The sequence below is a fragment of the Podarcis liolepis genome (assembly GCF_965112155.1).
Source record: "Podarcis liolepis genome assembly, chromosome: 17".
Lineage (NCBI taxonomy): Eukaryota > Metazoa > Chordata > Lepidosauria > Squamata > Lacertidae > Podarcis > Podarcis liolepis.
The window spans coordinates 31,937,305-31,963,723 of record NC_139571.1 but is presented as its reverse complement, the minus strand read 5'-3'; the positions used below and the strand labels follow the sequence as shown (position 1 = coordinate 31,963,723).

At 44.0% G+C, this 26,419-nt stretch overlaps 2 protein-coding genes across 2 annotated transcripts in view; one reads left to right on the top strand and one right to left on the bottom strand.

The window, feature by feature from the left end:
- Positions 1-26,419, top strand: part of LOC310696250 (uncharacterized protein) — a 960,839-nt gene that overhangs the window by 452,640 nt on the left and 481,780 nt on the right. The window lies entirely within an intron of this gene.
- The window catches only part of ABCA1 (ATP binding cassette subfamily A member 1), a 109,943-nt gene continuing 83,759 nt past the window's right edge, over positions 236-26,419 (bottom strand). The window contains exons 28-50 of the mRNA XM_083481354.1: positions 25,864-26,012; positions 25,289-25,413; positions 24,391-24,489; positions 23,186-23,375; positions 22,468-22,562; positions 22,239-22,271; positions 21,688-21,793; positions 21,345-21,419; positions 20,892-21,061; positions 20,475-20,652; positions 19,858-19,973; positions 19,624-19,768; positions 17,569-17,692; positions 15,999-16,128; positions 15,108-15,228; positions 13,277-13,339; positions 12,870-12,976; positions 9,425-9,566; positions 8,416-8,550; positions 7,221-7,324; positions 6,087-6,179; positions 4,656-4,899; positions 236-3,082 (exon numbers count right to left, since the gene is read on the bottom strand). Of these exons, the coding sequence (XP_083337480.1) occupies positions 2,942-3,082; positions 4,656-4,899; positions 6,087-6,179; positions 7,221-7,324; positions 8,416-8,550; positions 9,425-9,566; positions 12,870-12,976; positions 13,277-13,339; positions 15,108-15,228; positions 15,999-16,128; positions 17,569-17,692; positions 19,624-19,768; positions 19,858-19,973; positions 20,475-20,652; positions 20,892-21,061; positions 21,345-21,419; positions 21,688-21,793; positions 22,239-22,271; positions 22,468-22,562; positions 23,186-23,375; positions 24,391-24,489; positions 25,289-25,413; positions 25,864-26,012 (2,885 nt within the window). The 3' untranslated portion in view covers positions 236-2,941. The remainder of the gene's footprint in view (positions 3,083-4,655; positions 4,900-6,086; positions 6,180-7,220; positions 7,325-8,415; positions 8,551-9,424; positions 9,567-12,869; positions 12,977-13,276; positions 13,340-15,107; positions 15,229-15,998; positions 16,129-17,568; positions 17,693-19,623; positions 19,769-19,857; positions 19,974-20,474; positions 20,653-20,891; positions 21,062-21,344; positions 21,420-21,687; positions 21,794-22,238; positions 22,272-22,467; positions 22,563-23,185; positions 23,376-24,390; positions 24,490-25,288; positions 25,414-25,863; positions 26,013-26,419) is intronic.

The following is a 26,419-nucleotide window of genomic DNA, read 5'->3' as shown; positions in this document are numbered from 1 at the left end:
GCAGATGCAGGAAGAGTTCATTTACAGACTTCACAAGGGAGAATACAGCGGCTGAGATCCATCGTCTTTAGGTGCTCAGCTACTTAATGATGCAGAAATGAATTTTTGGACTGTTGCCACTTCAAATGGCAATGGGGTGGCAGATTTTTTGAACATCACTCTTTACCAGTAAACTTGGAAATGATTTCTAAATTGGCAACAGATTCGTGCAGTAGTCTTAATAGTAAATGCACAATTGTAGACCAGCAACACTTTATTTTTTATGCTCGATACAAGGCAATTAACAAATGCCTATTAATACTTCACAAATAGTTATTAGCAATACAAATATATATTCGTTTTTCATGAAAATGTCCATTGAAAAGATTAACTTAATTTGTGTGTGAGGAAAAATGCTCTAGATTTTTTTGCAAAGTTAACGGGGTATTCCAGTGCAAAAATAGATCCCATTACAGCTAGCATAAAGTGCTTGGAATGAAGGACCAATCGTATTAAAGGGAGAGGAGTTTGAAACTGGGTTGGGAGGAAAGGCATGGTAATAGACGCTTACCATATTACTTCTATAAGGAAAGAAAAGTGTCGATAGGAAAGAGCCTCTACAGCGGTACGAATACTGCAGAGGGATGCAACAACTTCGCCACACACATACTGAAGTGGTAGGTGTTCTTAACACAGTTCCATGATCAGTGGTTTTGTATCACAATATGTTTAGCACGGAGGAGAACCACACAAAAAGCTTGCGTAACATGACTGATTTTGAGGCAACTGTACCATATTATACACAGTGCTAAGTGTTCAATATGAGGTCAAAGCTAGTCTGGATCTCCACTCCTGCCAGGAAGCACTGCTAAGAACTCGTTTCTCATGAAAAGAGTTAAGCACGTGTTCTTGCAAGCAGTTGAGATTTACAGTGCGGTCCTCTCTATGTGTCTCTCATTTCAAACTCTTGCTGCAACCCTATACCATTTGCATGGGAGCAATTGTCATTGAACTCAAATGAAACAAGACTTCTGAGTAGACACGTAGAAGAGCTTAACTTCTTGTTTGGACTGTGTCTTTCTTGGGCAAAATTGCAAGTCTTATTCTAAATAATACATTAAAAGGGCACTTTAAGTTTATATTATGCCCAGAGAGGCTGACCATTGTGTACAATCAGTTAAGCACTCTTGTGCGTTAGCCTTGCCAAACAGCGGCTGAGTACTAACTATTCATAGTATCCTCTGCAGGGAAAAGAGAAGCACCCAGCATTGAGTTGCGTGAGCTGTAGGCATTTTGTGACTAGTGGCTGGGATGGAATGGGATGTTAAAGGATGACGGAGAGGCGTTTGGGCATACTCTAGCAAAAGCTAGTTTTATGGGCACTCAGGACAGTTTCTGAATAAACGTGTAGGATCCAGACGCCTGTCCTGTTTGCTTTCAAAGACCTTTGCTGTAACTAGCCTTTCCTGCCTTGCACTGTCATATTGGAATAAGGACATGGTCATGTTGCAGGCATGACAATGTTTGGTAAACTCCAGTTTTTGTTTAAAAGAAAGACAGTCCAGTGTTACAAAGAATCGCCCACAGCCATTTCCCCACTAAGCCTAGCCTTGCATAAAAGTACCTACTCGATTGACCTTTTTTTTTCTAAAACAAAACATTCTGATTGCTTCCCAAATGAGCAACTATTTTGCAAATCACCTTTAAAAGATCCAACATCATATTTTTGAGTTGATTCAGTCTAGTAAACTTTTTGCCTGGGATTGCCATGCCTAAACTGGGATGGGAAAGATGACAGGACAGATGAAAGTGGTAGCAATGTCCACCATGCGTCAGAGAAACATGGCTTGACTTCTAACGTGGGAAAACCTATCACAGTACATTGTATAATTACCGAAACTGGGGAAAGGATTGCTAGACTAGAAAAAGAAATGTGACTGTTTGTGCAAATGAATCTAGGTTCTAGACACTTGGCGTAATATCGACCCAAGACTGAAAGTAATTTGATACTTTGGGACAAGGGAGGTGTGACAGCATCTCCAATGTATCCCCAGAATGTGCCAGGTCACATTTAAATAATACTGTTGCAATGAAAACAGGCATATCAAACTTGATTCTTAACAAAAGCTGAAAACAGCAACGGCTTCATGAAAGCAGAGTGGAAGAACGAGCAATTGGTCACCATACCATTGGGACAGAAATCCTCTCAAATGTTTCCATGGTTGATTGTTAATAAGAAAGGTTGATTGTTTAATAAGAAACTAAGTGAATTGTTGTTGTTTTTATGCGTGTTTTGAGATGGTGTGCTTCACGGCCCGCTGGTAAGGCCAACGGTGATCTTCCTCCTCAACCCCCTAAACTTGTGTAGTTAACGGGGCCCAACCGCTAATACTTAAATAAAGCCACAACAATGCATTACGTGGTGAAGAATTGGCACTGGTTTCGCCGGTACACTCATTGCCAGCAATGGATGTTGCGCCACAGCAATTCCACCCGCCCTCTGGAAGGGCAATGCATGCCTTAAAATGGCAAATAAATAATTACTGGCCAAGAATCCTCTGAGCAGTTGTTGCGCCACCCCTGACCGGGAAACGTACTAAGAAGAAACAAGCAGGAGTATGGCAGAAGACCACATAGCAGAAAGTGGCACCATACCAGAATTTCACAGAGTTATTATAACGAAAGAACAACTAGATTCAAGTCTTTCACTAGAGAACAGTACAACAAGGCAACATCTCCAAGAGGCACTGCCTCCGTAATGGAATATTGATTTCTTTGCATTGAGTTGCATTGCATCAAATGGTTACTAGTAAAAAAAACACACGTTCAGTTTTATTTCCTTCCTCTCTGTATCCTCTTGTCTCTTTGCTCGTGGGACAATCTCCCCACTATGGCACAGAAAGGATGTCTGCCTTCACCTTTCTGCTCTGAACGGCTGCTGCACCCTTCGCAACAGGGCTGCTCATACATAGCTTTCTTTCACCTTTTCATCTTTCAAAAAGGAAGTCAGAAGTGAGACATCTACAACAGTCTGGTTTTTGTGCAACGACAAGTCCTTTGTGTGGTCGTCATCGCTTTGGTCCTTGGCGAAGTTTACAAATACCTGAGAGATGGAAAGGGGAGGAAGACTAGGATGAGTTGTTGACATTTTTATTATTATTGGGATATCTCCCTCTAAGCTTTGCCCACTAAAGTTAGTCATGCCCATTAATTTCAATGGGTCCTGTTCTACTTTCGAACACACATAAAACAAAGCACACCATCATAATATACTATCAGGATGCTGTCAGCGGCTCCCGGCTGGTTGTCCAGGAAAGTATAAAGACAAGGAAAGTTTTCTTACCGTCCTTTTTTATTTCAGTGTTTACAGAGAGAGGCTATAGAACTCAGCCTCTTTGATAATGGCATTGGAATCTGCACCCCCCATCCCTCCCACTTCCTCATTCATCATCATCATCTCTGCATCATCATCTTAATTGATTGTGATTTTATGTAAACTGTGTTACTTTTACTGTTGTTAGCCGCTCTGAGCCCAGCTTCGGCTGGGGAGGGCGGGATATAAATAAATTATTATTATTATTGGTGCCGCTAAGTGCCGTCTGTCTTTAAGCTCTTTGCTCTCCTACTTTTAAGGCTCGACAGGTTCTGGGAGATGGAGGGTCTGGAATGCTTTCTAATGACAATGTGTCAGCTGGGTGTTGTTGTTCTGGCTCTCCCTTGACTTCCCAACTTTCCCCCTCATCTGCCTCTGAGCTGCGAACTCCTGCAGACCCCTGTTGCAAATCTATACTGTCTTCCGCTTCCTCCTGCCCTGGAAGGGCCAGGATGGGGAGGTGGTCTCTACCATTCCTCTTCCCCAGTCCCCAACATATACACATGCAAAATTATCGGAACAGCTGTTAAACATTAAAACAAGCAGAAATTTAAAACAAACAGAAAAGTACACATTTAAATGCATACAGAAAAAAGGTTCTGGAAAAAGATACTCTAAGGCAGAGCTTTCCAGACTTTTCACGTTGGTGACACACTTTTCAGACATGCGTCATTTTGCGGCACAGTAATTCAGTTTTACTAGCAAACCGGAGGTTCAACTAACCCCTTGTAAGAGATATGGACACATATTGTTCCGACACACCTACACACTGCAGCCGACACACTAATGTGTCGTGACACGCAGTTTGGAAAGCTCTGCTCTAAGGGGACATGAACTGGTCCACACATGCAAGTAGGTCATCAAGTGAGCCACAAGCGTATGGAACTTCACTCCATGCTTCTCATGGAACAATAATTCCCCAGAGTTCCTCCACAGCTAGGCCCTGTGAAAGGGGTTACACTGTCTTCCATCTGCCAGCTGTGGTTTGAGCTGTGCCAAAGATTATGGAGGAGCGATGTGGTGCTTTGCAACATGATGGTGAATGGGCTAGATAACTTTGCATACTATGACCAGGGCTGAAATAGTCCAAGAAGGAGAAGAGCCCCCCCTTTTTTTGGTGGCATCTCCATGACGATACACCAGGGCAGATGCCTGAGGGCCAAATGTGACTCTCCGGACCTACCTGTCTGGCCCTCTGAACTCTCCTGGACTCAAAAATCCTACAAAAAGTCACTGAAGAGCCTCTGGGTTTCCACTCAATGTGAGCTCTGCTCTTAAGATATGAGAGGCACTGTAAACTTACTTGGTCAAGTGTGGTCTGTGAAACGGAGTAGTCTTCTATGTGGAATCTCTTTTTGTTCTGGGAGAGGATGCTAAATATCCGAGCCAGAGAAGACTGAGAGGACGGCAGCTGGTACTGCAGCATGTTGCAATGCTTCTCCTTCAGCACACTGCCCGGGAAGGCCAGCTCAAAGAAGTCTTGAACAGGCTTCAGGTCAGGGTTTGCCCCTGCTATTCGCACTATGATTGTGTAGCCATCTCCAAACCTGGAAAAAACAAACGGAGGAAAGTGTGGGACTTTCAACAGAGTAGCCTTCGAAAAATGGAGCGTTTTTTTATTCCTGTAGCTTAAAAACACAGTAGGTGTTTGGTAAAGATCTTAACAGAAGTAGAATGAACACAAGTAGAATGCAGGAGAGCTTCAACTGATTTAACTTTTAGGCTAATCAACCAACAGTGCAATCATATACAGTGGTACCTATAGATGTGAACAGGATCCGTTCCGGAGCCCCGTTTGCATTTAGAAGCAAATGTAACTAGCGACAGTATGTCTGCGCGCGTCGCTTTTCGCCGCTTCTGCGCATGTGCGTGATGTCATTTTGAGCGTCTGTGCATGCGCAAGCGTTGAAACCCGGAAGTAACACGCTTCCGTTACTTCTGGGTTGCCGCGGAGTGCAACTCGAATGCGCTCATCCCAAAGCACATTCAACCCGAGGTATGACTGTACAACATATCTACAGTGGTACCTCAGTTTACAAACTTAATCTGTTCCGGAAGTCCGTTCTTAAAACGAAGCCATTCATAAACCAAGGCGTGCTTTCCTGAATGAGGCCTCCCACCGCCGGTGCCCTTTCACTGTTCGGCTTCCGTTCGTAGACCAAGGTAAAGTTTGCAAACCGGGACACTACTTCCAGTTTTGCGGAGTTGTAAACCGAACAGTTCGTAAACAGGGCTGTTCTTAAACCGAGGTACCACTGTACTGAGAAGCAAACCGCTTGAGTTCAAGGGAAGTTCAAAGTGGGCATAGCATGGCTTCCCAAGTTTAAATTGATTATTAATCAACCGGGGCTAATTTTAAAATGGCAGGACAGCGAGGTAAGGACAACCAGGTTATTTTTGGGGGTTACTTTGTTCTGGTGTGAGATTGGGGGGATGGGGGGAACACACATTAATGATGGCCTTTTCTCCTAACTGCTTTTGTTTATTAAGTTGCAAGGTACCTAAAGCATCATTATTTTCAAAAAGGTACTAAAAAAGGTGTTGTTTTGATATTACACAAATGCAAATAAATGTAATCAATTAATTTATCAGATGATCCAGAACAGACTTGAAAATAAGTACAATTACACCTATTTGTTGGCTGCATGCAATCTATTCTGAAGCAGATTCTGGGAATTCTCTCATGAGCTATCCCCACCTGTGCAAAGGCAATAAGCATAAAGCAGTGGCTTACCTGTTCTTCAGGTGCTGGACACTGCCAAGGCACCTGAACCGCCCATTGACCATGATCGCCATTCGAGTGCACAGGGCCTCACATTCTTCCATGCTGTGGGTAAGAGAACAAGTGAGTTAAATTGCGCAAATAAAGGATCCGGCAAGTTTGCGAAATCACTTTTGCACGGTACAGTTTTATAGCCGCAAACAAAAGGAAGACTTGGATATGCAGGCTTTAGAATCTTCAACACTAGAAGCTGTGTTCTTTTAAAAAGAGAGAACAATTGTCCTTCTAGCTAGCTCAATACAGTGGTACCTCGGGTTAAGTACTTAATTCGTTCCGGAGGTCTGTTCTTAACCTGAAACTGTTCTTAACCTGAAGCACCACTTTAGTTAATGGGGCCTCCCACTGCTGCTGTTGCGCCGCCACCGTGCGATTTCTGTTCTCATCCTGAAGCAAAGTTCTTAACCCGAGGTAATACTTCTGGGTTAGTGGAGTCTGTAACCTGAAGCATCTGTAACCTGAAGCGTATGTAACCCGAGGTACCACTGTATTGCCAAGTCTGGCTGGTAGCAGCGCCAGGTCTAGTTTCAGGCTTTGGCACCCTCCTAGCTGAGACAGAAATATCTCAGGACAGACATGTGCTCCACCACTAAGTGACAAGACCTTGATAGTTAATAATAATAATAATTATCATTATAACGTCTGAAACTGCTACCATCAGCTGCTATTTTTTGTCATTTTCTGTACATCTACTAAGTTCTCTTTTTTCCTTGTACGGCTATGCTTTGTAACTTGAATTTAAAAATCAATTTAAAAAAGAATATGAAAAAAAAAAGAATATTCAGTACTGTTAGGATATCCTGCTGTGTTCTGTTTCACATTGTGTGTCTGTCTGGAGTTTTTGTATAATTTACACTAAATCCAGCCAAAATTAAACATGCCTCATTCATTTCGATGAAAGGGATTTTAGCATCCATTCTATGTTCCCAGTGGACTCAAATGGCGTTTTAAACAGCTTCTTTAGCTAGATGATGACAGCTCCTTTTTTTGGTCACAGTCCATTTGCAACTGAAAACGAAACAGTGACTGAAACACATCACTATGCCGTGTGATGCAAATAGCATCTAGGAGCCCCCCAACCCCGCTTACCTGTGAGATGTAAGGACCACAGATCTTCCCTCCTTGATGACACTCAAGGCGCAGTTCCAAAGGAAACGGCGGGCCTTGGGGTCCATTCCTGTGGTCGGCTCATCCTGCAATTGAGAAACAATAAATCAGCACGGATCTTGCTCGTCAGAGCATCATTTCATGATGATAAGCTCCATCACGCCTTCCCTTCCTCAACCATCAGTTTTGCTAAAAGACCAGCTGCATTAGTGCCTCCTTGACCCTGAGCTGTTTCCCGTGGCAGCTGGACATTATAATAACTACTACAGTGGTACCTCAGGTTAAGTACTTAATTCGTTCTGGAGGTCCATTCTTAACCTGAAACTGTTCTTAACCTGAAGCACGACTTTAGCTAATGGGGCCTCCTGCTGCTGCTGCTGCCGTGCCGTCGGAGCACGATTTCTGTTCTCATCCTGAAGCAAAGCTCTTAACCCGAGGTACTATCTCTGGGTTAGTGGAGCCTGTAACCTGAAGTGTATGTAACCTGAAGCGTATGTAACCCGAGGTACCACTGTATTTAAGAACTGGTACTAGAGGCCTGGGAAAAGACATATAAAAATTTGAAGAGAATGTGGAAAACGATTCTTGTTAAAAAAACCTGAAGTTATGATACTGAGATGTACAGGATTTGATGGACTTATTGAGAGAAGAACTTGGTTCCTATATTTGAGAGTGGATCCCAGGCCAAGACCCATCCCATCCCTATAGATCACCAAAGAAGATAAAGAAGATTGGCAAAATAAATCAGTCAGACATATTAAATAATTTGAAACCCCAAACAGGGACAATTATTTAATGCATGTATTTATTTATTTTTAAGCTTTGTGTATAGATTCCTACATTGGTATAACTTTAAAAACTCACTTGTAATAAGATGAAAAGGTTTTAAAATTGGATTGTTAAGAATATATTCATGGACGGGCATGAATAAGTACTAAACAATGAAACCAAGAAGGGGAGTGGAGGGAACTCAACTGAAATAATGGTTTTAAAAATTGTTCATGATACTTGCTCCCCCCTCTTTTTTATACACTGTTGATATTTTAATGCATTGTTGTTATTTATTTATTTTGGAAAATTTATAAAATGTTATTGAAAAAGGGGGAAAAAAGAACTGGTACTAGAATGGCCTTTTTGCAGAATACGCATTGCTAATGTGAGCAACACCCTAACTCACCAGGAACACCACAGGAGGCCCTCCGATTAGGGCCATGGCAGTTGACAGCTTGCGCTTGTTCCCACCGCTGTAGGTGCCGGCGCATCTTTCTGCATACTTCACGAGGCCCAGTTTGCGAACAGCCCATTCACCAACCTGTCAGATAGGAGGGCAACATGAACAGAGAAGAACAACCTCCAGGCTCTGTGCAGCTTTATAAAGCTGCTGTTTGTGACTCCAGAGTCCTGCTTAGTGTTTTCAGTCTGTTATATATTCCAGGCCATTCAGCACAGCAAACGAGGCTGAAGCACCTCCAGGTTCTTTAAGGTTGGAGACTTGACAATAGTTTTGTTTCTAAAGAAAGCTGAAAGTGGCTCAGTTCACTTCCCACGGTCTATTTGCACCTTCCTTTTTACCCTCTTCTGCCTCTGTTCAATTGGAAACAATTCCAAAAACGCCCAGTGGTGTTGCGTAAGTGGCTTGCTGTACATCATAATAAGTGGGGGCCTCTTTTTCAAGCTGCCTTTGATCCTCTGAAAAACATGACTGTCTATATCCAGTCAAAGGGAGCTGATGGCACAGCCAGAATGTTATGCCCATTGGGCTTTGCTGCCGCATTGTTGTTTTGCAAACATTCCTATTGTGTTTGCATTTACTTACTGCTTTAGATCATTGTTGCAAGCCACCACATGCTTCTGGTGAAGCAAGATAGAAATGTTTTAAAGTAAATAAAAAAATAAATAAAGTAAGAGACCAACTAAGTTTGTTCTGGGTATAAGCTTTCATGTGCATGCAGACTTCTTCAGACACAAAAGCTTATACCCAGAACAAACTTAGTTGGTCTCTAAGGTGCTACTGGACAATTTTTTATTTATTTCAACTGCGTCAGATCAACATGGGTACCTACCGGAATGTTTTAAAGCAAACAGAGATAAATGCCCCCTTTGCTCCCCCCCATTACCAACCCTATGGAGTTTGTTGCAGTAATTAGCACTGGTGGTCCCCGTCCCGCCGCCTTGATGCTTTTTACCTTGCAGACTTCTTTCTCAGGGACGCCTCTTAAGAGTGCAAATAATTCCAGGTGTTCTCTCCCCGTCAGCAGCTCGTTTATGGCATCGAACTGAGGGCAGTATCCCATATTCTGGTGGACGTCTTGGATATTAGACAAAATACTGCAATGAGAGAAGATGCAGATCTTGAGCGTTTTGCTAGCGGTTTAGCACAGGGTGGATTGTGGTGCACCGACCAATTGGGAATTATCAGACGTCGACAGCTAATGCAAAAAAAAAAAAATACCACTACATGGAATTAAGTTAGAATTTTAAAAGGATGTATTAGAAGTGCTAAACAGACTGTTCAACAAAATTGTGCCACTGGCAACAACCTTACTTTTGAATTCTGTGCCTTTCCTTCTGGCTCATGTTAATGAACAGAGCTGCCAAACATTATGAAAATTCAAATTAGGAAGTGAAAGCACATTTGCATAACCCTAGTTTTTCTAGCCCCCCTTCATGGATCACTGCCTTGCTGTGGCGAAGGGGCTTGAATAACTCAGAGAAGCTATGAGCTATGCAGTGCAGGGCCACCCAAGATGGACAGGTCATAGTGGAGAGTTTGGACCAAACGTGATCCACCTGGAGCAGGAACCGGCAAGCCACTCCAGTATCCCTGCCAAGAAAACTCCATGGACAAAGACAACAGGCATATAAAAGTTATGACGCTGGAAGATGAGCCCCTCAGGTCGGAAGGCGTCCAACATGCTACTGAGGAAGAGTGGAGGACAAGTACAAGTAGATTCAGAGCTGATGAAGCGGCTGGGCCAAAGCCGAAAGGACGCTCAGTTGCGGATATGCCTGGAAGCGAAAGGAAAGTCCAATGCTGTAAAGAAAAATATTGCATAGGAACCTGGAATGTAAGAACCATGAACCTTGGTAAATTGGATGTGGTCAAAAATGAGATGGCAAGTATAAATATTGACATCCTGGGCATCAGTGAACTAAAATGGACAGGAATGGGCGAATTCAGTTCAGATGACCATCATATCTACTACTGTGGGCAAGAATCCCGTAAAAGAAATGGAGTGGCCCTCATAGTCAACAAAAGAGTGGCAAAAGCTGTACTGGTATGCAATCTCAAAAATGATAGAATGATCTCGATACGAATCCAAGGCAGACCTTTTAACATCACAGTAATCCAAGTTTATGCACCAACCACTAGTGCTGAAAAAACTGAAATTGACCAATTCTATGAAGACTTACAATACCTTATAGAAATGGCACCAAAGAAGGATGTTCTTCTCGTTATAGGGGACTGGAATGCTAAAGAAGGGAGTCAAGAGATAAAAGGAACAACTGGCAAGTTTGGCCTTCGAGTTCAAAATGAAGCAGGGCAAAGGCTAATAGAGTTCTGCCAAGAGAACAAGCTGGTCATCACAAACACTCTTTTCCAACAACACAAGAGACGACTCTACACATGGACATCACCAGATGGGCAGCATCGAAATCAGATTGATTATATTCTCTGCAGCCAAAGATGGAGAAGCTCTATACAGTCAACAAAAACAAGACCTGGAGCTGACTGTGGCTCAGATCATCAGCTTCTTATAGCAAAATTCAAGCTTAAACTGAAGAAAGTAGGAAAAACCACTGGGCCGGTAAAATATAATCTAAGTCAAATCCCTTATGAATACACAGTGGAAGTGAGGAACAGGTTTAAGGATTTAGATTTGCTGGACAGAGTGCCTGAAGAACTATGGATGGAGGCTCGTAACATTATACAAGAGGCAGCAACTAAAACCATCCCAATGAAAAGGAGATGCAAGAAAGCAAAGTGGCTGTCCAATGAGGCCTTACAAATAGCGGGGGAGAGAAGGCAAGCAAAATGCAAGGGAGATAGTGAAAGATACAGGAAATTGAATGCAGATTTCCAAAAAATAGCAAGGAGAGACAAGAAGGCCTTCTTAAACGAGCAATGCAAAGAAATAGAGGAAAACAACAGAATGGGAAGAACCAGAGATCTGTTCAAGAAAATTGGAGATATGAAAGGAACATTTCGTACAAAGATTACCATAATAAAAGACAAAAGTGGAAAGGAACTAACAGAAGCAGAAGACATCAAGAAGAGGTGGCAAGAATACACAGAGGAACTATACCAGAAAGAAATGGATGTCTCGTACACCCCAGGTAGTGTGGTTGCTGACCTTGAGCCAGACATCCTGGAGAGTGAAGTCAAATGGGCATTAGAAAGCACTGCAAATAACAAAGCCAGTGGAAGTGATGGTATTCCAGCTGAACTATTTAAAATTTTAAACGATGTTGCTATTAAGGTGCTACACTCAATATGCCAGCAAATTTGAAAAACTCAGCAGTGGCCAGAGGATTGGAGAAGATCAGTCTACATCCCAGTCCCAAAGAAGGGAAGTGCCAAAGAATGCTCCAACTACCACACAATTGCACTCATTTCACACGCTAGCAAGGTTATGCTTAAAATTCTACAAGGTAGGCTTAAACAGTATGTGGACCAAGAACTCCCAGAAGTGCAAGCTGGATTTCAAAGGGGCAGAGGAACCAGAGACCAAATTGCAAACATGCGCTGGATTATGGAAAAAGCTAGAGAGTTCCAGAAAGACATCTACTTCTGCTTCATTGACTATGCAAAAGCCTTTGACTGTGTTGACCACAGCAAACTATGGCAAGTTCTTAAAGAAATGGGAGTGCCTGATCACCTCATCTGTCTCCTGAGAAATCTCTATGTGGCACAAGAAGCTACAGTTAGAACTGGATATGGAACAACTGGTTGGTTCAAAATTGGGAAAGGAGTACGGCAAGACTGTATATTGTCTCCCTGTTTATTTAACTTATATGCAGAATTCATCATGCGAAAGGCTGGGCTGGATAAATCCCAAGCTGGAATTAAGATCGCCGGAAGAAATATCAACAACCTCAGATATGCAGATGACACAACGTTGATGGCAGAAAGTGAGGAGGAATTAAAGAACCTTTTAATGAGGGTGAAAGAGGAGAGTGCAAAATATGGTCTGAAGCTCAACATCAAAAAAACGAAGATCATGGCCACTGGGCCCATCACCTCATGGCAAATAGAAGGGGAAGAAATGGAGGTAGTGAGAGATTTTACTTTCTTGAGCTCCATGATCACTGCAGATGGTGACAGCAGTCACAAAATTAAGACGCCTGCTCCTTGGGAGAAAGATGATGGCAAACCTAGACAGCACCTTAAAAAGCAGAGACATCACCTTGCCAATAAAGGTCCGTATAGTTAAAGCCATGGTTTTCCCAGTAGTGATGTATGGAAGTGAGAGCTGGACCATAAAGAAGGCTGTGAATCTAGTTTCACAGACCAAACCAACTTTTGCTGTGAGTGGCAATGAAATCACATCTGCTCTGAAAGTGCAACAGCAGACAGAAAGGCCAATGAAAAACATGGCTTTCTGCAGAAGGAGCCATTTCTTTTCATACCTGTTGCCCTTAAGGAAAGCATCTCCTCCCGTAACATCTGTATCTCCGGTCAACATCTTGAAAGTGGAGGATTTGCCAGCACCATTCACACCCAGGAGTCCAAAGCACTGCAAATATTAAAAAGTCCTGATTAGCACATGCATGCCCCATTCATCTCTCACACATTCCTTGTGTTGTTGCATGAAAACAGAAGGAGCCATGGGCACAGCAGTTGGTAATGGTGGGAGATTCCGTGGCAGGGAAACAGCTACCTTTTTTTTTTTTTAGCCGAGGGAGCTTGTGCTGGCCAGAGTAGAAGATGTTTGTGTGGGATTTCCAGTCTCCCCGAGAAGAGCCACAGCTCACCCGCCTCGCATCTTAAGCAATGTTCCACTAAATACATGCAAACAACGACTTGGAAATCTTACCTCTCCGGGTGGAATTCCAACGCAGATCCTATCCACAGCAGGCTTTCGTTTCATTCTGTATACCTGGAAGGAAGAACAGAAATTTGCTCATAGCTGGCAACAACTAAGCTTTGCATCCTCTACCAGTGCATTTCTCTTCTTCGGCAAAATCAGTAGCAGGGCCTCTGCCTACAGTTCAGTTTCTCAAAGGACATCCAGATTTTGTCCTATTTGTTTGTAAATTCGGCATATCCCAGCAAGTGTATATGGGGGGAAAGCACTTATGTGATCAATGAATTCATGAATGGGGCCATACCAACTAATCCAGGCATAGGCAAACTCGGCCCTCCAGATGTTTTGGGTCTACAACTCCCATCACCCCTAGCTAACAGGACCAGTGCTCAGGGATGATGAGAAGTAGTCCCAAAACATCTGGAAGAAGAAGAAGAAGAAGAAGAAGAAGAGGAGGAGGAGGAGGAGGAGGAGGAGGAGGAGGAGGAGGAGGAGTTTGGATTTGATATCCCGCTTTATCACTACCCGAAGGAGTCTCAAAGCGACTAACATTCTCCTTTCCCTTCCTCCCCCCCACAACAAACACTCTATGAGGTGAGTGGGACTGAGAGACTTCAAAGAAGTGTGACTAGCCCAAGGTCACCCAGCAGCTGCATGTGGAGGAGCGGAGACACGAACCAGGTTCACCAGATTACGAGTCCACCACTCTTAACCACTACACCACACTGGCTCTCTGGAGGGCCGGGTTTGCCTCTGCCTGAACTAATCCCTAGTAGTGGCAGACTTTGGACTCTCAAATTTCAGCAGCACTCTGTGTGATGATAAAATTTGGTGACCCCCCACCCCGCACTCTGTTCTGCGTTGTTGTGGCACCTAGTGCAGTTGAACCGGTCACGCTACCCTAAAACCGCCTCTGTCCCTAGCAGCACTGATGTCAAGAAGTAGGGTAATCATCTGATGTGCATAGTGCTGGGAGGCAGAGCTAGTTAGCATAACCCTGTTCATAGGTTGATTCAGTGAGTGAGAGGTTCTTTCTGTTTGAAATGCAGACCATTATCAACAGCGGCAATCCCTTTTGATTCTAGGGAATGCATGAAAATAGAGAGTGAACCCCATGAATCTGGGGTGTCATGGAATGGTCGCTGTGACGTTAACATATGAGAGTGCTGGAGGTGAAATAGTTAAATAGGTTACTCAATCAAAACCCAGGGGGGTGGAGTCAGAGGGCCTATAAAACCAGCTCTGGGAGGGGCGAAGGGGGGGAGTTTGTTGGGAGTTGGGTGGTTGGTTGGAGTGGGAGTGAATTGGGATAGAGTTTGTGGGTAGGTTGAGTCAGTGTAGCGAAATAAGCTGAGTCAGGAACAGTTAGGGGCTAGGAGGGCAAGTAAATATCTGAGAGGTGGTTTGGTGGGGGAGAGCAGGTAGCGGAAGTTATAGGTCTGGATAGGCACCCCATGATTGTAATTGACCGATACCGTTTATGAAACCACACTTGTTAAACTGCAATTTTATTGCTTGTTAAACTGCAATAAATAAACAGAAGTTTATGTTCCAATTTAACCCTGACTGGACTCAGTATTGTACCAGGTAGGGCCTGGATGGTGGCAGTGATAAATAAAGTGGTGGCACAGGGATCAATAGACGGTGAAACGTCCGGGGACCCTATGTGATCGCCACAGTCGCTATCAACACTTGCTCCATAATTTCAGGCATCCATCAGCAGGAAATTGTACAGCAGCACCATTCGGTGGGTTGCTAGGGCCGATGCATCAGTGGCAATGGAAATACAAGCTTCCCCCATGCACAGAATGCCCAGAGAACTTCTCGCTTGTCTTCTCACCTTGGTTAGTTCTTTGATTTCTAAGATATCGCTCTGCCCACCGCCACCAATGATCCTCTGCCGTTCTCTGTTCACGTCTTCATCCTCTTCATGCACAGGCGGAAGTTTAGCATTGCTAGTTCTGTTGGGCGGGGGGAGGGAGGAATGCATCACTTGGAGGTCAGGTTTGTGCACTGATAATTCAAGATACATTCAGTAACAGGCAGACCAGTCCTAGACTTCTGGATCTCATTCCAAAGGTGGTGTAAAAGGTAAAGGGACCCCTGACCATTAGGTCCAGTCGTGGCCGACTCTGGGGTTGTGGCACTCATCTCGCTTTATTGGCCGAGGGAGCCGGCGTACAGCTTCCGGGTCATGTGGCCAGCATGACTAAGCCGCTTCTGGGGAACCAGAGCAGTGCACGGAAATACCGTTTACCTTCCCGCTGGAGCGGTACCTATTTATCTACTTGCACTTTGACGTGCTTTCGAACTGCTAGGTGGGCAGGAGAAAGGAGGAGTACACAATCTCTTTTGTAAATAATTAAGGTTCCAACTCACTCTTTAGCTAATGGCCAGCTCCCTGAACATCCTGGAAATTAACACACAATTCCGCGAGCCGCTTCCCACCTTACATTTTAAGGTGTGGACCTTAACATCTGTAGGCAGCTCAGGGAGTTTATTTTTGGCTGAGGAGTGGGATAAAATGATTTTGAATGAATGAATGAAGCATGGGTTTCTGGTGCTATCACTGCTCCCTGAGTTTCCTCTTTTCTGACTTCACTTACTGTGGGGAGGGGTGGTAGAGACGCTTGTCTTGGCCGCGCTCCCCCCCCCCCAATTATTTGGATCCTCAAAATCTGCATATGCCTTTCCCTAGGATGGTCGTTCATTGTCACAAAGGCCATTTTACCTGGATTTGATAAAGAACCTGTACTGGATAAGCACAGTGATGATGAAGAAGACGACTCCTTCCACAGCCATGGCGAAAAGATTCCGTCCCACCAGGTCCCAGGAGAGAGGGGAGACAAAGCGGTTCTCGCCTAATGGGGAAGAGCAGAGGCTGTCATTCAACTGTCCGATCAGACGTCTGGGAAGGCCCCCTATTACTACACTGTATGCAACAAGCTCGTACGTAAGAGCAACACACACTGTACTGATCTTTAATATACCTCAGATGTTTGTCACAACAGAGACACAATTTAAACACTCAGCAAACCTGATGGCTGGCACCTGAGATGTTCTAATTTCAGTAATTTGCAAATTACCAAGGATTTTTTCCACACGCTACACAGGAAACCCCTGAGTTTACCTCTGATCTAAGAGTCAATCTTGGCCCCCCCCGTTTGTAAACATGATACATCTGCTAGAAAATGTGTATTTGTTGCTGCTTGTTACCCATACAGTGGTACCTTGGGTTACAGCCACTTCGGGTTACAGACGCTTCAGGTTACAGACTCCACTAACCCAGAAATAGTACCTTGGGTTAAGAACTTTGCCTTCAGGATGAGAACAGAAATCGTGCTCCAGCGGCGCGGCAGCAGCAGGAGGCCCCATTAACTAAAGTGGTGCTTCAGGTTAAGAACAGTTTCAGGTTAAGAACAGACCTCCAGAACGAATTAAGTTCTTAACCTGAGGTACCACTGTACATTCAATCATCTTAGAATGAACACCTAAAAGATTGGTTGCATGCAAATTGGTTCTCATATTCTGATCTTCCTGATGACAAACAGTACTTTTGAAACCACATTCCTATCCCAGATGGTTGCAAAGCTGTGCTTGGAACTATGTTGAGTAAAGGCTGCTGAAATATCTGAAGACAAACAGGTGGCCAATTAAATTTTCCAATGGTTCTGGTGGAGAAGAGAATAATTCTTTTGCCCTCCCTCCACATTGTGTAAAATGGTTAAGAATTGCAGAATAAATAAGAGTACACAAATGCACTTAATTTGAATACTTTATACAGGTTGTAAAATTCAGTTTTCTCAGTGCAAAATGTGGGTTGTTTGATTTCAGAGTATCCACCCAACAGTGCCTTACAGCCCAAGTCTCCACAGTCTAGGATGTGTTGAGAATTCCGCTCCACCTTAAGGGACAGACATGTGGAATTGTTGCATGTGACATGTCTGTTTACATTCCAGCACAGTATGCTGGGAACTTCCCTTTGTGTATAGTTTCCTGTTTTGCTTTGGACACGAAGGAGATCAGACATGTTTCCCTTTTTTCCTGATCTACGCTGAATAAACCTGCTTGTAAATATGCTCACACAGCCTCTTGTGCTGCTTCTGTTTGTGGCGTTTTCTCTGCTGCATAGTGTGCTCAGTCTTCTGAAGCCTGGGCCGCAGATTTATGCTGCACCAAGGACCGGAGTTCGCCTGGCACACCAGCCGATGGGCTGGAGCCAGCTGGGGGCCTGCCAATTGCCCCCATTTCCTTGGGTGCATGTCAACAGGACGATGCCACTAGGCCAACACCTCACTTACCAAATCTTTCCAGGGCATCTGCCATAGCTTGATTTTTCACCATGTCAATCAGGCCCCGGCCCAGGCAGAAATGGGGGAAGATGAGGAATACTGACTTCAGGATGTCATTGATGTCGGTCAGCTTCTAAAGACACAAAATGGCAGTCAGTTGCTTGGAAATTTACAACAACAACAACAACAACAACAAAGGGACAGATATCAAGAGGCAGAGAATGGAAAAACTCAGAGAACTTATCCAGAAAGAGTTAAGCATGCACCCACCGAAATTAAAGACTAAACTGATTTTGAGATTAAGGACTTATTTCTTTGGCATAAAAGAATTCAGGTTGGTTTTGGGTTTAAAATGTAGCAGATTTAAGGGCAATGTCGCATTATGGCAGCCAAAATTAATGGCTTACCCTGAGTGAACAGGGTGCTAGTGTATGCAGCCCTGAAGCTCTGCTTTTCCACTGATACAAGCAACAAGCCATCAAGCCTTGGCTTGCTGTTACAGCCGAACCACAGTTGTGCTTTGTTTTTCCTGAACATGCCAGGTTCAACCTTTGGCTTCCTCAACATTTTTTCCAGAAGAAACAAATCACAATCCCAGTTTGGACATAAAAACAGTACACGCTCTTGTTGCTTGTTGCTCTTGTTTGTGCAAGGAGAGGGGCAAGGCAAGAGCAACTGGGCGGTGTTCACTAGCATGCTGCTTGCCTTATTGGTCCACTGTGTTCAGTCCAAATGGACTGGAACCTTCCAATGTTGAACTCTGAAACAGAACCTGATCTGGTTCGGATGTCACACAAGAATGAGCCTAGATGCATGTCAGAGTCACACGCTTTTCCTTTACTCCAGCATGGCCAAGAAGTGTGGAAGCTTTAGCTTCTGTTTTGGATAAACCACAGCTTTTGTTTCATCTGAAGCCAACAAAACTGTGCTTAATATGAACTATGGTTTGTATGGAATAAGGCAGTTTCAAACCATGGGTTATATGAAGCTGGCTTGTTCCAACAAACTATAAATTAAGGAAAACTTCAGTTTAGGGTTCGGATGTAATGCTGAACTGTGGTTAGTTGAAGCAAAAACTTCTAATCTCCTCCTCGTGTCCATGCCAGAGGGATGTGGGAGCATGGGAACCTAAGGTTCACCTAGGCTCCTTAGTATCCAGGGACATTGTACAAAAGGAGAGCGGTTGCCCCTATGGGTCCAGCTATATTTTTTCCATACAGTGTCCTTGGGAGGGATGGCATAGCAGCTTGTCTCTTCACTCCCAGAGGTATTTGCGACTGCATTTTTAATGTGGTCTTGATAGGTCCTGCCTGGATTTCTAGTCACATGCAAGGGCTATTACCTGTATGTATTCACATGTGTTTGTGTACACACTGGCTTAGGGATATGGGGGGTGGAGGGGCACCCCACCTCGGGTGTCATGCCTAAGGAGGGTGACAAGATTGCCCCCCCCCACGGGCAATCACCAATGCACCAATCGGCGCAGCGGATCTGCTCAGGGAGCAATCTTGTCACCCCTTGGTGGATTGCCGACATGTTGATCCATTTGGAGGGGCCCACGCGAGGCTTGAGGCAGCTGTCACCACGTGAGGATCACGGTGGCAGCCCCATGGGCAGGTTGCTTTGCCCCTGCCACACCGGGTACCAGAGGAACTAGCTACATCCCGGTGGTTACAGTGTTAGGCTAGGAGGAGAGGAATGAATTCCTTAAAGCAAAATAGAGGGCAAACGAATTACCTGAGCATCTATACTTCAGTTTCCTCCTAGTCTCTTTCACCTACTTCTCTATTGCTACAGAATGTACATCCATTCCTTTCACTTATCAACTCAAAGATGTATTTTTTTTAAAGGATTCTGAATTCCGGCAATATTTCTCAATTGGAATAAATCAGGAAATCTAAGCAAAATCACAAAGATGTGACTAATTCACCTTTTAGCAACCATCTAGTATTTCTGTGCTGAAATCTGAAAGGCCAATCAATTCAACTTTTATCAAATCTTTTTAAAAAAATATAAAGCACAGCAAACAGCAAAGCATGCTGGCTGCGGCCACCAAGAACTCACATTGCTGGTGAAAAGCTCGAGGACAAAAGTGGCGACACTCCCATTAATACCGATGAAGAGGTTCACACTGGTGAGCACCACGTATGCTGTGCTAGGGATCTTGAACACAAAGGATGCCGGGTACATGAGAGGCGTTATGGACCACCTGGGAAACAGAAAGGATGTGACATTAAGGAACCCCATTGCTACATCTTGATCGGTCGTCAGCACCAGAGCCGAAAGGGCCTCCCTTACCCATAGAGCAAGAGGAGAAGAGCCAGCACGGGAAGGTTGCTTGAGGACACATAGGATTTCTGCTGGAAGCCAATGAAGATGATGATGACCAAGGTGGCTGGAACTACATAGTTGCACTGCAAGTTGAAAAGAGAGAAAGGAGAATGCAATCAGAATAGCTCCAGCTTAAAGGATTCAAATGACCATAGACAGGGTAGGGTTTTCCCCCTATCATAGAAACATAGCTGTCAATGTTTCCCTTTTTTAAAGGGAAATTCCCTTATTCCGAATAGGATTCCTTGCAAGAAAAGCGAAAAGTTGACAGCTATGCATAGAAAGCAACCCTAAAGTCAAGCAACGGACAAAACTGAGCTTCTCCAGATTGCAATCACAGTGAGACAAAGATGGTGCAGGAAGCAGAATTATCTCTCCTTCGCACAACACTGTCAGGTAGATGGACAGAAAAGGGAAGGAAGCCTGATGAGACTTCATGATGCCTATATTACTCTCTTAGCAGGTCAGAGTGTGGGGATAGGCATGCAATAAACACTTCAGATGCACTCTTTGATAGAATGTGTTCTCTCTCTCAAGACAAAAGTGTGGGGGGGGGGATAATGCAGAAACATATATAGCCTTACCATATCCCACACAAAATTAGCCAGCCAGTAGGTCACTGGCTTCACGCCACAGATGAACTGAAGGTGCTTGGCCTTAGTGACACGCTCCTGGATCAAGAAAACCACAAAGCTGGCCGGGACAAAGGACATGGCAAAGATGACGCAGATGGAGACCAAAACATCCACCGATGTCGTCATCCTGAGCAAAGAGAAATTTCAAAAGAGGGTGAGAAATGAGCTTGTAGATTTGACCGAGTGCACCGTAACCCGTTGCTCAGCTACATCCTTGGTTAGGAGTACCCATGGAAACAGGCCAGTTTCTACCACGCCCTGTAGCTGCCGAAGCAGAAACTGGACTTAACTCTCCTGTTTAATTTTAAGGAGGTAATTTCCCCTCTCCCCTTATCCTCTCCCCATCCACCCGCTTCTGGGACGTACAAGGCGACTTCCGAGAGCTGCTGCTTGGTGAGGTTCAGAGGGTGGTTGAAGGCCGTGATGCCGTAAGCGCTGGGGTTCTCTCCTTCTTGCAGGTTGGCGCGCAGAATGGCATTGTTCATTATGTTGAGAAAGGCGCTGATGGCGTGCCAGCCTTTGTTGTTGAACCACACCTGGAAAGGGCGCACAGTGCAATTAACAAAGAGTAACGCAGAAGCTCTTCACTTCGGGAATCAAACTGTAGACGCTCCCCACCGGTTTATTGCAAATTTGGCCTTTTCTCTTACCAGGTTAATTTCAAACATAGTAAGAGGAAAGGCTTCTGGGTGTCTCAGTGAAGCATGCCTTCGATTTTATTTTATTCTTAGCTGTTAAACTTTGAAAGAAGCCTCTGTGGACATTCAAGAACAACTTGCACCTGGGCTACCAGGATACAGAACAAGCAGGTGGAATTACCTTTACATTATCATTCGTGTCCATGCCCTTCATGAAGCTCGACAGGCTGTTAAGGAACCGTTCTCCAGAGCCCCCCTAAAAGGGATCATAACAAAGAACATGAATTGGAATATGCTTGGGGGGGGGACAATCCTACACAAGTATACTCAGAAATACCCTCAAGTTCACTGGGGCTTACTCCCAGGTAAGTTGTTATAGAATTGCAATCTTGCGTACCTAAGTTTGCACTGTTTAGCTGTTTTAGAATTCCTTCCTACCCTTTCCCAAAAGACCACCTGAATTCCAAATCAAGTAGCAAGGCCTAAGCCATTTATTTTCGCATAGAAATCTCTGCTCTGTTTACCTTGGCTATTTCCAAGATTTTCTTCACTTGCTTGATTGCTTCATTAACTTCTTCACGGCGAGGGAGCACCAGAGAGCTACTGGCTCCCAATGAAAAGCCACCATACCTATGAACACATTAAACCAGATTAATTTTTATGGTTTGTGTATATGAGTCTTCCCCCTCCATTAAGAGACTTTTGCTTTTCTTGTCAGCAATTTCAGGTTTGCAATCCTGGTCTGCTACTCAACAAAAAGAAATTAAATTGTTGGGATGCACAGCTCTCTGGAGCCTCACACTGAGATAATAAAATAATAACGTACACTATAATCTTGGACATAAAGATGCCTGTTGACATATATACAGTGGAAAGCCATTTCGTACATGCCTGTGAGTCACATTATCTCCCAGTGGTCAGATACACTGAGTGAATAATTACTGGGTAAAAATAATGATCTAATCCTGCAAATGTATTTCAGGAGTTCCTATCATTCTGAAACTAGAGGCAGGAGTGGGGCATTTAGGAATGAACAAGCTTCACCCAAAAAAGACAAAGAGAAAGGTGTATTTACCTGAATTCATTCACCCAAAACTTATTGCTCAAACTGTGAATGCAAAAAGAAGAGAAAAGGGGGTTGTTACGTCAGACACAATGAAGTAAAGCAGGGACAGACATAGCAACCTCCAGATGTTCTCGGACTACAACTTCCATCCTCCCTGATAGGCTGGGGTAATTGGAGATGGAGTCCAAAAACAACTGGGAGGACATCATGTTGTTAAAGCATGCTGCACATCAGGTACCTTTTCCCGATGATCTGTGCATAGGTCTTCACCAGGTAATCAGAAATGTTGCGACCTGTCAGGTTTTGCAGGATATCTGTAGTGTTCAGTACTCTCTGCGGCCAATGCGGGGGAAAGAAGAAACCGAAAAGATAAGGGTTTTATTGGCTATGAAATACCTCGAGTGCTGTATGCCATTCATTTGGTCTACCTGAAATCTAAAGCTATGAAGAAACATAGAGCTTTTGTGTGGAAACCTGATGGAATTTAATCAGCTCATGGCTGATTAAAACAAGATATAGCCACAATGAGAAAATTAGACAAAGGCACCATGGCAAATCTAAAAACACAGGTTAGGGGCCCACGGGAAGGTTCAGTTCTTGCTGCACTTTACTCTGGAATTGTACAGGATCCGGCGAGAGTGTTTTGACTAGTTATTGTGAATAGCTCAAAAGCCTCTTTTATTCAGACTAAAAAACGTTACTCTTGAATATATAAATATATGTTATACTTCATTATTATCATCATTGGATGTTTGGAGTTGCCTGGTATGCTTTGTTAAGTGTTGGCAGAAAGTGTTTATTTTATTATTTGTTTATAAAAAGATATCTATATGCTGCTAATTCATTTATTAAAAAACCAGGGCAGCTTACAATTGTACATAAAAAGCATATGTAACTTTACACACAACCCCCCCCCCCTGTACCTAGTCTTTTCTACATATCAAAGTATTTTTTACCTGGGGAGGAGGGAGGCCACCAGCTGCTGCTGGGCAAACTGGGAGCATCTTCTTCACCTTCTCATTGCTACAGACACACGATGGGGAGGGGTTCTCCATAGTCCAATTGCCGTTCTGGAAGATTTCCATCAATTCCTCAGGCACAGGATCAGTGGTCCAGCCCTCTTCGCCTACTGAGCAAGGAGTATTCCTGCACAGAAAAAAGGCAGAAGGCCAGAGTCAACATCGAAGCGTTTCAGTAATCATATCGTCCACCAGGTTGTCTCTGTCACCTGCTATGCGCTAGCAGCTGTTGTGGTCAGTCCATCTGTCCCACTTTTAAGCTGCACTTTAAGTAGATTACGGTTGAGAGGAAATGGGTTATAATAAAAATAACAATTGTTGTGTTTATGGTTCGCCAAACTTATAACTTCAGGAACGGTATCATGCTTCAGGTGATAGTTACGATGCTGTGATGTGATGAGTGGCCAGAAGGGACAGGGCACTGAAGCCCCACTTTAAAATACTGGAAGCCTAGGCTGGATCTACAGTGGTACCTCTGGTTGTGAATGGGATCCGTTCTGGAGGCCTGTTCACAACATTAAAAGAGCGCAACCCGCAGTGGCGCATCTGCGCACGTGTGGCTTGTGATTTGCCCCTTCTGCGCATGTGTGTGACGTCATTTTGCGCTTCTGCGCAAGCGCAAGCAGCAAAACCCGGAAGTAACCCTTCCGGGTACTTCCGGGTCGCCAGAGGACATATCCTGAAAGAACGTAACATGAAGCAGATGTAACATGAGGTATATTGATCTTCTAAACATTGTTAACAGAATGTTCTATAACTCTTAATGGCAGTTTTCCATTGCTGGTGGCTTGCTGCTCTGAAGCGCCCTCTGCTGTCACATTTTAGTGACGCATTTTTAACGTCATAAATGATGAGTGTAGCTCCGACCCTATTCAGTGACTTTCTTTGGGCTGCTGAGATTTTATCAGGATTTCCCCATAGCATGCACTTCCCAACATATTGGCTAAAGTCGTAAACAGAGATCTTTTTCATAAGCTGCATTCTGCAGTCAATGCCACATTTGGCAGCTCCCACAGAATCAAGATATACACACACGCAGCCTTGACAATAACTTCAAAGAGAGGCATTAAGGAAAGAGAGCAGACTTCACCTCCAACTCCAACCCCCTCTTTCCACAAGGGTTTTGCAAAGGTCCCACTTACGGAATGGAGTATCCTTCCATGCAGCGGGTACCGAAACCAGGTTTGTTGAGGAGAGCATCCAAAAGCTTCTGGGTTCCTGTGTCTTCTGGAGCATCATTGCTATGGGAATAAAGACACCATCAGGGGCCTGAACTACAGCGCAGGCAGAGAAAGCAATCAACAAGCTGAGGCATAGGAACAGAGAAGCGTTCAGGGAGATGAAGTCTTTGCTTCAAGCAACAGTATCTGTACCTTATGGTTAATACTTTTATTGTTTGGAATGGAACAAATTTTATTTGGGCAGGAAGGCTGAGTAATACAGTGGTACCTTGGTTCTCAAATGCCTTGGGACTCAAACAACTTGGAACCCAAACACTGCAAACACAGAAGTAAGTGTTCTGGTTTGTGAACTGTTTTCGGAAGCCGAATGTGCTCCGTTTTGAGTGTTACACTTCCAATTTGAGTGCCACACTTCCATTTTGAGTGTTATGCTGAGGTCAGTCTGTTTTTGCTATTTATTTCACATTTTTGTGGCTCTTTTGTTTTTGTGATTGTGTGGAACCCAGTTCAGCTACTGATTGATTGATTGATTGATTGATTGTGTGACTTCAGTACATTATTTATTGCTTTCATTTTATGGATCAACGGTCTCGCTAGATAGAAAAATTCATGTTAAATGGCTGTTTTAGGGGTTGTTTTTAAAAGTCTGGAATTGATGAATCCATTTTGCATTACCTTCTGTGGTAAAGCACGCCTTGGTTTTGGAACACTTTGGTTTCGGAATGGACTTCTGGGACAGATTAAGTTTGAGAACCAAGGTACCAGTGCAGTAACAAAAAAACAGCTGGCGTTCTCATCGCACAGTTCACATTTTACTTCTATCCTCCCTCCCACCTCCATTGCAGAGTTTGATACGTACCTGATAAACGTGTACTGCTGATCATACATCCATGGTTGCAACTCCAAGCTGGGATATTTACCAAAGGGAGGCACAATCAAACTAAATATAAGAGCAATGCAGACGAAGACCGCTGGGAGAACAATCTGAAAAATATAAATTACGAGTCGTTCACATCAAATGGTCTGAGAAATAAGAATGCCCCCTCACGCTCACACTGGGACTCGGTTCTTCCCACTTCTAAAACCTTGACACCAACAGCTGAGTCAACTAGGTCACTGAATTGCAGACTTATTTAACCACACTGCCCTCTGGCGGTAATGAAGACAAGCGAAACTCACTAGCAAAAGTAGCCTGCTTAGATTGGATTAGATGTGTGTTCCTATCAGTTCTGCTTTTTCAAGTCTGCTAGCTGCTATTGAGTGTCAGCTAACCAGATTCTATCAAATTCCAAAAACAACCTGGGTGAAAACTTGCCTGTAAGACAGAAATCTGTCTCAAGCGGTGCATTTATGAAACAAGAGGAAAATGTTTTTGAGAAAACAATAAAATACAACCCACCCACCCCATTTTGTAGCACGCAGAGCTCATCTCACCTGGGCAAAGAAACCTTTCCTGCTGCGTTTGGCAATAAGCAGCCTCTTCCAGAGCAGAGCTACAAACTGCTGCTGCATCAGCTTCCAGCCCTTTATCTGGCTAGATCCTTTGCCATCCATCCCACTCAGCAGGTCGGTCTCTCGGGATTCTGCAGGCAAACAATCGCAGGCCATGAAACACTCACCCCTCTCTCACCTAAGCCAAGCAATCTCCCCTAGGCAAGATATGTTCTCTGATTTAACCTATTCATCAAATGCAAGCAGCAGGATGAATATTTAAGCAGGGAGAAATATATTACATCATCCAAATGTTCTTACAAGCTTTTGAGGTTGAAGGCACGCCAGCTCCTCTTGCCTTTGATGTAGCTGAAGGAAAATGCTGGCAGGCACACAACAGAGAAACCCTCACCAATATTGCTAACAGACTTGTACGTGGATCCATAATGCAGTTTGTCTGGCCTACGTTTATGGAATGCTGAACTTGCAGTTATAAACCTCCAGAGATAAGGCGTTGGGGACTGCTCTTCCTGGTCTATTGTCACACTTGGCTAGAGGT